The following is a 10,925-nucleotide window of genomic DNA, read 5'->3' as shown; positions in this document are numbered from 1 at the left end:
TTGTTTTTGAGATAAGGTCTTGCTCCGTTGCCTAAGCTGGAGTGCAGTGGCATGATTATAGCCTACTGCAGCCTCAAATTCCTGGGTTCCAGTAATCCTCCCACCACAGCCTCCCAAGTAGCTGGGACCACAGGCACACACCACCATACCTGGCTCAATAAAAAAAATTTTTTTAGAGACAGGGTCTCACTATGTTGCCCAGTCTATTCTCAAACTCCTAGCCCCAAACAATCCTCCCACCTTGGCCTCCTAAAGTACTGGGATTATAGGCATGAGCCAACACACTCAGGCCAATCAAGGTAAATTTTAAAATAATTTCTTCCTGTTCCATCTCACCTCACCCCTCAGATCATATTGGTTCCTTGATCTGAATTTTACTAAATTTATAAAGTGAGTTGGGGAGATATGGCATCTTTGCACTGTTGAGACTTCCTCCCCAGGGATTTGTTATATTTTTCCAATTATTAAGATCTTCTTTTATGTCCTTCAGTCAGGTTTCATAGTTTTCTTTCCATGGACCTTGCCATTTCTTGTTAAGCTTATGCCTAGTATATACTTTACAGTATTCATTGCTAATGTGAATATGTTTTTTTTTTTCCATCACACTTCCTAAATGGAAATAACTGATATTTAGTGTTGTATTTGGAGGTCTCTATAAGTAATACCTCCCTCCCTATTCTAAGTTTGGAACAAACTGGGGCATAGACACAGGAAAGAGATATAAGACAAAAATACTACCTTAATTTTTTGATGAAGCTGACTGGAAAAAGTAGCTTTTGATCTGTAGCTAAGTGGGCTTGCTATATTTCTCCCTGAATTGAGTAGATTTATTTCTACAGTGACGGGTAGTGCAGGACAATAGTATCACTCTGTCTCTGAAACAGGTTCACTTACCCCATAGTGAGAGCACATGGTAATATTTGCTCTCTGCAGTCAGCTGAATCCAAAAAGAGAACTCAGAAGCATCTATTATTGTCTACATTTTCCAAACTCACTCATCTTCCCTTAGAGTGGAGAGAGGCCAGGAGTCTTATTCTAATGGAAGTCCCTCTATATGGAAAAGAAGGCTTCTCCCTTCAGTACCATAAGACAGGGTAAGGAGAAAGAAGAAGAAGGAGAAGGAGAAGGAGAAGAGGGAGGAGGAGAAGCCTTCTCCCTTAACATTTAGGAAAACCATTGATTTTGGTGTTTATCTTATAACCGATCACCTTACCAAAGTCTCTGTGATTTTTAGTTGATTCTTTTTTATTTTTCTTTTTTGGGAAACACTTAAATCATAAGCAAATAATGACAATTTTATATCTTCCCTTCTAATATTTATATTTCTTATTTATTTTTCTTATCTTATTGCATTGGCTTTATTCTATAGCCATTATATCAGGCATCCTTTTGACCCCGACTTAAATGAGAATACCTTTAGTGTTTCACCATTAAATATGTTTGTTCATAGCTTCTGATAAACTTTGTCATGTTAAAAGTTTAAAGTTTCTTCCTATAATAGTTTACTAAGAGTTTTTAGAAATTTGTGGGCCTTAGTTTTGAAGTTTATAAAATACTTTTAAAGCATCTATCCCATTGATAATATCCTGTAATTTGTTTTCCTTTAACAATGCAATGAATTTGCAACTTCCCTAATGTTGAATTTTTCTTGTGCCTTTGGAATAAATCTTGCTTGATCATGGTGGGTTTTGAGTTGTTTTAATAGTAAACTGGATTCAAATGGCTAAAATTTTATTTAATAGTTTTACAACTACTATATACTTAAATGAGTTGGTCTATAGTGGAGGTTCACATATTGAAGATTTATCAGTGAGCTTTAGGAGGTGATCCTGGCTCAGATGAGTTTGGGAAATGCCAGGTTAAACAAACCAAACAGGTTTCTTTACTTCTGGACTTCACAGAGGCCTTCCTTAATATACGAACACTTATCGTGATTCTCCAAAAGTTACACTATAAATGGCATGCAGTACTTTCTCAAGTTGCCTGCAGAAGCCCATTTTCAAAAACCAAATATTAAATTCTCTGGGGGACTCGTGTTCTAGGTTAGTAATCTGCAGTTCTTTTTGGTATAGTCTGTTGGATTTTGGTATCAGGGTTATGCTAAATGTGGGAAATGAAATAATTGTTTTTGTTTCTTTTATTTATTTATTTTTCCTGTGTAACAGTTTAAGTAACATAGGGGTGATCTGTGCCCTGATGGAATGATAGGGCTTGCTGTAAAGCCATCTGAACCCGTGGCATTTCTGAGTAGTGAAGACACTGGGAATGCATAAGTGCATGGCTTCCCTACAGGATGTTTCCCCCTGACAGCCCATTCTGCTTGGAGCCCTTTTCTTTAGGATCAAACAGCTATTATGGAAAAGCCTAGAATGTGTGAAAATGAGACTCAATGCGTTAGCAAATCGATGCTGATCACTCCTGCATGGTCCTCAGTTCCTAATAAATGCTCCAGCCTCCTGGCAAGAAACCTTTCAAATCTTGCACGTGCTGGCCTCTGCCGGGGTGCTTGGCTGGGCCGTGTGGGGGCATGGTTGGTTAAGGCGCAGAGTCCGCCTTTCCTACCAGCCACTCTAGCTGAGGGTCAAGCTCTGGACCCTCCCCCAACCATCCAGCTCCATTTTATCCTTGGCTTATGCCTTTTCCCAAGTACTGCAGAGTAGGACTCCAGCTAAAAACCTCTTCTAGATGCTTGCCTGAGGCTGGCCACAGAAACCGGACTCTAGGCTTCGGGGGATAAATCATCTAACCAGCATAAGGAGAGGCCTGAGAACTGCTAGGAAATTGGGGTTAGTTTGAGACAACTGGCTGAGCTCACCTTAGGTGAGCTGGTGGGTGGGGGAAGATGAGCTGAAGGATTCTAGGGTTCAGTGAAGCCTAGAATGGCTGGGTGGGCGGAGAGTCCCTAGAAGGGGCCAACTTCTAGCCTGAGGGCCTGGGGGCTTCTAGTGATCTGCAGCCGAGCCGAAGACTGGTCTTGGGTACGGCGAGGCCTACGAGAGCTAAGCGGGCTGAGGGTCCCTGGAAAAGACTAGCCTGGGGGCGGAGACCATCCATGCCCCACGCTCCAGAGGCCGGGGGCTGCCGGGGGCTGCCGGGGGCCTGAGGCTGGACTGGGGTCGCCGGCGGGCTCGGGGAGGCCCGGGTGGGCGCACCGGGGCCCTGCCTGGAGCTGACGGGCTGGGCCGAGGGGGAGGCTGGGGAGGCGGGGTGCCGGCCGGGGCGGCGGCGCGGGCTCGGGACGCCAGGGCTCCCTCTCCCTCCTCCTGCCCGAGCCAGCCTCGGGCGCCGGGCGCCTCCCTCGATCCGGAGCCAGCGCCAGCGCCGGGAGGCCCGGAGCCCGGCCAGCCGCCGCGGCCCGCGGAGGGAGCCGCCACCGCCGCCACTGCTGTTGTCGCCGCCGCCGCCAGGCCGCGCCCCGCCCCTCCGCCGCCGCCGCCGCTCCCGGTGAGGCTCGCGCTCGAGCTGCGGCGCCGGCTCCTGCCGCCTGGGCCCCGGGCCCGGCCCCTCCCGCGCCGCCCGGGCGATGAGAAGCTGCTTCTGCGTGAGACGGAGCCGGGACCCGCCGCCGCCGCAGCCGCCGCCGCCGCCGCCCCAGCGGGGAACAGTTAAGTGAGGCCCGGGCGCCGCGGAGGCTCGGCCGAGCCGGCCCTGCAGCCGGGAGGGCGGGCGGGCGCTGGGCGCGGGACCCGGGCCGAGGGGCGGGCGGACGGGAGGAGCCGGGCCGCGCCGAGGCCTGCGGGCTCCGTGCCCGACCTGCGGCGGGGACAGGCCCGGGCGGCCTTTGCCGAGCCCCGAGCGCGCCGCGGCTGCCGGTGCCCGGGCTTGGCCCGGCGGCGAGAGGCGGGAGAAGCTGGGGGACCCGAGTGCCGGCAGCGCCCCCGAGGCCCGGGCAGGTGAAGGGTGCGGAGAGCCACCCTTGCCCGCGTGAGAGGGAGGCGGCCCACCTGGGCACAGACTGGGGACAGTCTGTCGTTTGACCGGCCTGGCCTGGGGTCCTGCTCTCTGTGGTCACGTGGGTGCAGACCAACGTGCACCTGCCCCTGGGGCATGACTGCCTCTGTGATCTGGGCACAGCAGAGAGGATATCCAAACCCTCTGGCACCTGTCTGCAAGGTGGCATGCCCAGCCTGGGTACCCGAGACCCACAGCACCCATCCAGGAACATGGTGGGCACGTCGAGCACTCTACAGTGACTCCAGCACCAGTGAGATGCGAGGAGCAGGGGCTGGGACAAGAGCTGAGGCATGGCACCAGGGGACATCACATCCTCAGAGGCAGGCACCAGGGAACGGGGTAGACCCTAGAGCATCTTTTGTCCTCATCTTTTGTTACCAACACACAACTGTTCTAAATCAGCAGCCCTTCTCACCAGGAGAGATGAGACTCTTCTGTTCCCTGCCCCTCAACAGCCTCTTGCGCAAGGCACTGAGGAAGACCACAGCAGGGCAAAAGGCAAATGGCGGTCACCCCTTCCCTGCTCCCTGCCCCCACCCAAGAACCAGAGCCCACTCCAATTGCTGCCACAAAAGCAGACAGCAGACCAGCTCCTCTTAGGGGCCTTTGTCTCTCGTGGTTCCTTCTCAGTATAATCTCATTGTACATTTCTCGACAGCTGGCTGGATCTCATCTCGTTTTAACAGGGCTAGGAAATCTTAGCAGCAGCACCAGAAAAGCTTAGAAAGTTAAAAGATAAGCTCTGTGAAGCCTTGACTAGCTGAAAAACTCAGTGTGCCAGGATGTTTAGTTACAGTAGATGGTGACACCTTTCTTGCTCGTTGGAAATCATGTGGGGTACTTGGAGATACTGTACCAGGCTCAGAATCTTTAAATAGGGCCTCTGAGAGCTGCTTCTGCTTGGGACCTGGGCTCCAAGCCCCATGGGAAGCAGTTGATGTGGTGATTACTGGTTCATTTGAACCTAAACTTATCATCAGTAATCCACATTTTTCATTCCCTCCTTCTAGGCTTTAGGTCACACTCCTAATTCAGGCTCAAGGCATTTTCCTTACCCTGTCTGCATCCTGCTAGGGGCCTTTTACCACTTCCAACTGGAATATTGTGCCCTGGTTATGTGCCGGGAGTTTAGAATTACACCTCAGCTTAAGGGAGTTTAGAATTAGACCTCAGCTTAAGTCTTGGCTTTCCTGCTTACTTTGTGCCCTTGGACAAATTATTGAACTTTTCTGAGTTTCAGTTTCCTCATCTGCATAGTGAAACTAATGATCGTATTCATCTCATGGGATTATGGCGTGATGTAAATGAAATATTGCAAGAAAAGTCTAGCTCAGTGCCTGCTACTATAGCAAGAAGTCAGTAAACGGTAGGGGTTATTACGAGAGGTTTGTTAACGGATGAATGAGAGGAGTAGCTTATTTATTTTTAGAGTTTCTGTCTTTTGTTTGTTTGTTTGTTTGTTTTTGAGACAGGGTCTCACTGTCACCCAAGCTGGAGTGCAGTGGCACCATCATGGCTCACTGCAGCCTTGAACTCCTGGGCTCAAGAGATTCTCCCACTTCAGTCTCCCAAGTAGTATAGGTACCTGCCACCACGCTCGGCTATTTTTTAAATTGTTACTATTTTTAGTAGAGATGGGGTCTTGCTATGTCCCCCAAGCTGGTCTTGAACACCAGAGCTTAAGTAATCCTCCCGCCTTGGCCTCCCAAATTCCTGGGATTACAGGCGTGAGCCACCACGCCTGGCCTATTATTTAGTCTTTAACAGGACAACCAGGAAGTGATGGTATAGTAGAAAGAACACTGGGCTTGGATTTAGGAGCTCGAGTTTGACTCTCAGGCTACCTCCTGGACCCCAGGTGACCCTAAGTGAGTCACAGAAACTTTCTGAATCCCCATTTCCCATAATGTAAAAGTGTCTTAAGAATAAAGCCGGCCGGGCGCGGTGGATCAAGCCTGTAATCCCAGCACTTTGGGAGGCCGAGACGGGCGGATCACGAGGTCAGGAGATCGAGACCATCCTGGCTAACATGGTGAAACCCCGTCTCTATTAAGAAATACAAAAAACTAGCCGGGCGAGGTGGCGGGCGTCTGTAGTCCCAGCTACTCGGGAGGCTGAGGCCGGAGAATGGCGTGAACCCGGGAGGCGGAGCTTGCAGTGAGCTGAGATCCGGCCACTGCACTCCAGCCCGGGCGACAGAGCGAGACTCTGTCTCAAAAAAAAAAAAAAAAAAAAAAAAGAATAAAGCCTACCCCATAAAGCTAATCATACCCCATAAAGCTAATCAGTCAAGAAGGCTGAAGGAGCTAATGTATGTGACTGCACTGGGTACTGTACGAGGTGGGGCTCCTCATGAAGTTTAAGTGCGATTCAGCATCCAGCAGCAGATCGTGGTGTTTTTTTCAGGTCTGATGTTTATACAGTCTGTTGAGGGGAGAGCTTTAAGAAAAAGAACACAAGAATATCCTGTGTTTGTACATGTTACAGAACCATGCCACCATGTGAGCACACTGCTGGATGCCCTCTCAGGGCCTTGGAAGGGGTAAGGGAGAAGTGTAGTCTCTATCCATTTCATGGAGGATCTGCTCCTGGGGGGATCAGAATCCAAATGGCATAGGCCCCTCTGTCTGAGTTTGCTGGAAATGCTCCATACTCAAAGGGAGACACCCTTTCCACACTGCAAAATAACGATGGTGCTGGAGTCAAGCCTGGGAAAAGTTGAAGGTGCTATGATGATGATGAAGATAACAAATGACTACATGGCTGGATGTGGTTAGGATAAGCACACTGTGTTGCAGAGTCTCCTTTGCAGGTTGGGTTGTGGAGGGGAGGCCTGGGTTTCTTGAATGAGCTCCTTCTCCCCAGGCCGCTCTGTCTCTCACCGAGGCCCACCCTGGCCAGCATTTCCCCAACTACCCACCCCTCAACCCCGGTTCTCCTTGGCCTTCTACTTCCTGGGCTGCCCTTGGGAATCATGGCTTCCCTGTGCTGTCTGCACTAGTTGCAGTGGGTTTGCCAGAGTCAGGTCTGTCTCCAGCTGCCTGGAAGGCAAAGCCACTGCAGAGTGTGCCTGACATTACCTCCCTTGTTGGGGACATCCTGTGGGCATGCATTTGGTTTACTTGACACACGTCTGGTGAGATGCGGAGCTTGTCCAGGCAGAAATGTGAGAGCCCTGTGGGCCTGGAGCCCAGGGGTTGCACATAGTACTTTGTAGCTCCTTCTTCCCTTAGGACTGGAGGGTCATCTTGTTGGACCTGTGGCAGGAGTCAACACGAGTTTCTTTCTTTACACACACACACACACACACAACAGATTCTAATCAGCAGAGCAGAATATTCAAAAGAATATCCCCTGATCTTTTAGAAGAGAGAAATAAATGAGTTCATAATGTGCTAAATATGCCTGTGGTGTTGATGAAAATGCAGATTCTAGGACCTCATACTCAGACTTCATTGAATCAGAATCTCTGGGGAACGGGACCTGGAATCTGCATGCTTAACAGACACCTTGGGTTATACTTCTGCTTACCAAAATTAGAGACCTACAGTTCTTGATGCTTTCTTAAAAAGTATTAAATACACATAACATGAAATTGACTATCCTGCTCATTTTTAAGTGCACAGATTGGTGGCATTATGCACATTCACACTGTGGTGCAGCTAAGCTGCAGAACTTTTCATCTGGCAAAACTGAAACACTATGCTCATAAAACACCTTTCCATTCCCCCTTTCCTCACCCCTGGCAACCACCATTCTGCTTTGTGTTTCTGCGAGTTTGACTACCCTAGGTATTCATAGAAGTGGATCATACGGTATTTGTCTTTTTGTGACTGGCTTATTTAGTTTAGCATACTGTCCTCAAGGTTCATCATGTTGTAGCACATTTCAGAATGTCCTTCCTTTTCAAGGCTGAATAATACTCCATTGAATATGTGTACCATATTTTGTTTATTCATCCGTAGATGGATGCTTGAGTTGCTTCTATCTTTGGGCCATTGTGAATAATGTTGCTCTGAACATGGGTCTACAATTCTCTTTGAGACCTGATTTAAATTCTTTTGTGTAGATACCCAGAAGTGGAATTGCTGAATCATATGGTAATTCTATTTATAATTTTCTGAGGAACCACCACACTGTTTTCCATAAAATAGTGGCTGTACCATTTTACATTCCCACCAGCAGAGTGCCAAAGTTCCCAATGTCTTCACATGCTTGTGAACAGTTATTTTGTTGGTATGTTTGTTTGTTTTTGGTTGTAGCCATCGTAATGAGTATAAGGTGAGATGTGGTTTGGATTTGATTTCCCTAGTGGCAAGTGATATTGAACATCTTTCTGGGTGGTGGTTGGCTATTCGTATATTGTCTTTGGAAAGACTTGTTATTCAAGTCCTTTGCCCATTTTTAAATTAAGGAATTTGTTTTTGTTGTTGAGTTGTAGGAGTTCTTTATAGATTCACATATTAACCCCTCATCAGATATATGATTTGCAAATATTTCCTCCCATTCCATAGGTTGCCTTTTCATTCTGTTGATTGCCTTTTGCTGCAAATTCTTGATGCTTTCTACACATTATAACCCTGTAGAAACAATATTATTTGCTATTCCGGTTTTGTAGGGATGGAAACTCAGGCCCAGTTTAGTTTAACTTGCTTAAGGTTATGCAGTAAGTCTCAGAGCTGGGATTCAAGCTCGGGTCCCTTGGACTCCAAAGGGGTGCACCCCTTCCATTCCTCTGCTCTGCCTGCCATTCCCCGCTTGGAGCTAATAGCATAAGGAGGCCCCATGGAGGTGTGAAGGAAGGGGCATTGGTTGGAGAAATGTTCAGTTGCAGGCAGGGAAGCATGAACGGAAGGCCTGGAAATCTCTTCCGTTAGACCACTGGGGTGCCCCTTCCTGTAGCTCAACATCATTGCTTAGATCTTAGAAACAGCAGAGAAGTGCAGACAGGTTTTTTAGTTCAGTTTGATTGTGTTTTGTTTATTTGTTTTCTTAAGCATTTTATAAGCTTGTTTCAGAGCCCATCTGCTCCTCGCAGTTCCCCGAGCAGTCCCTGGGTGTTCACACCACGGTGCCTTTGTTGAGGCTGTGTCTTCTGCTTGCAAGACTTTCACCACTCCACACACCCCCATCTTTCAGGGAGGCCAGTTCTTTGCTCACCTCTCCCTGCCTGACGAGGCAAAAGGAAGAGTCCCCTCCTTTGCAGTTCCTTTCTCTTGGGATATTTCCCACAGCCCGTGAGCTCCATGTCTTATTCATTGCTCTATCACCCAGCACTGTGGAGCTTCTCCTTGGCTGTGTGCTCTCCAGTCTCAGTCCCAGCCTGAACCAATTAAATGAGAACCCGAGGATAGGGAATGGGAAAGCTGGGCTTCTACAAGCTCTCCAGGGCATTCTTCCTGCAGCCAGCCTAGACGCCCATTGGCCCCTGACAGGCCCACATCCAGCCTGGCTGCACTGAGTTAGATCTAAATCTGGAATCCCCTGGAAGTGCTGCAGTCCCTTCCCCCCTCCTCTGCCAGTGGCTAACCTCTGGGGTCATGGTGTGTGTCCTGCATGGAGGTATCAGTGACCCCAGACCCCGGGCTTTCATTGGAAGGGGTCTGACAGTTCTGCTATTCCCCCGCCCCTTTATGTGCCCCTGCCCCTTTATGTACCCTCCTTAATCCAGTGAAACCTAGCAATTTTGAGAGGATAGGAATTTTGTTTGTTTATCCTTCCCCATTCATTCATAATCCATTTATTGAGCACCCGCTGTGAGGCGGGCATTGTGGTGGACATAACACACCTTTGAGTAACTTATGGTCTGCTAAAGAAAGCGTGTTCTAGCCTTCTGAGAGGCAAGGCTGTGTGTATGTGTACGTGTGCATGAGTGCATGTATGTACATATGTGTGCTAAGACTAAGTGCTTGGATGATGTCAGGATTCTGAGTGGTGGCACCTGTCTGGCTGGGCAATTGGAGAAGGTTTGAAGGGAATGGAAGGTGCGACCCTGTTTGGTTTTTTTTGAGACAGACTCTCACTCTGTCACCCAGGCTGGAGTGCAGTGGCTTGATCTTGGCTCACTGCAACCTCTGCCTCCCAGGTTCAAGCAATTTTTCTGCCTCAGCCTCCCAAGTAGCTGGGACTACAGGTACGTGCCACCATGCCTGGCTAAGTTTTGTATTTTTAGTAAAGACAGGATTTCACCATACTGGCCAGGCTGGTCTCGAACTCCTGACCTTGTGATCCATCTACCTCAGACTCCCAAGGTGCTGGGAATACAGGCGTGAGCCACTGCATCTGGCCGTGACCCTGGTTTTATTTATTTACTTATTTTTTTTTTTTTTTTTGAGATGGGGTCTGGCTCTGTTACCCAGGCTGGAGTGTAGTGGCACCATCTCAGCTCACTGCAACCTCCTCCTCCTGGGTTCAAGTGATGCTTGTGCCTCACCCTCTCTAGTAGCTGGGATTACAGGCACTCACAACCACACCCAGCTAATTTTTGTATTTTTAGTAGAGACAGGGTTTCACCATGTTGGCCAGGCTCAAACTCCTGACCTCGTGATCTGCCCACCTTGGCCTCTCAAAGTGCTGGGATTACAGGCGTGAGCCACCATGCCCATGCATGACCCTGGTTTTAAATGGTGGGGTGGGTGTCTGCAGGGGAGGAACCTGGTGCTCTTGGCTGAACTGTCAAGAGGAAGGAGGGGGAGACTGGAGGGCTGATTCTGAGGCTTTTCCCCATGGAAGATTACCTTTAGATTCATTTCATCCATTCATTCATTCTTTTCTCCATGGAAGATTACCTTTAGGTTCATTTCATCCATCCATTCATTCATTCATTCATTCATTCATCAAATACCCGATGAGTACCTGCTCTCTTGTACTTAAATTTTGGACTGTAGACCAGCTGTTTTAGTGTCAGCTGGGAGCTTGTTAGAAATGCATGTTCTTAGACCAGCTCAGGCCTACTGAATCAGTATCTCAGG

The 10,925-nt window shown here is 48.7% G+C and overlaps 1 protein-coding gene across 1 annotated transcript in view; it reads left to right on the top strand.

The window, feature by feature from the left end:
• Window positions 1–3,437: 3,437 nt before the first annotated feature.
• The window catches only part of MVB12B (multivesicular body subunit 12B), a 180,485-nt gene continuing 172,997 nt past the window's right edge, over window positions 3,438–10,925 (top strand). Inside the window, exon 1 of the mRNA XM_025360209.1 lies at window positions 3,438–3,604. Coding sequence (XP_025215994.1) covers window positions 3,524–3,604 — 81 coding nt within the window. The 5' untranslated portion in view covers window positions 3,438–3,523. The remainder of the gene's footprint in view (window positions 3,605–10,925) is intronic.

The sequence above is a fragment of the Theropithecus gelada genome, chromosome 15 (assembly GCF_003255815.1).
Source record: "Theropithecus gelada isolate Dixy chromosome 15, Tgel_1.0, whole genome shotgun sequence".
Classification (NCBI taxonomy): domain Eukaryota; kingdom Metazoa; phylum Chordata; class Mammalia; order Primates; family Cercopithecidae; genus Theropithecus; species Theropithecus gelada.
Note: the sequence above shows the minus strand (reverse complement) of the source record. Positions and strands in the feature narration are given on the sequence as shown.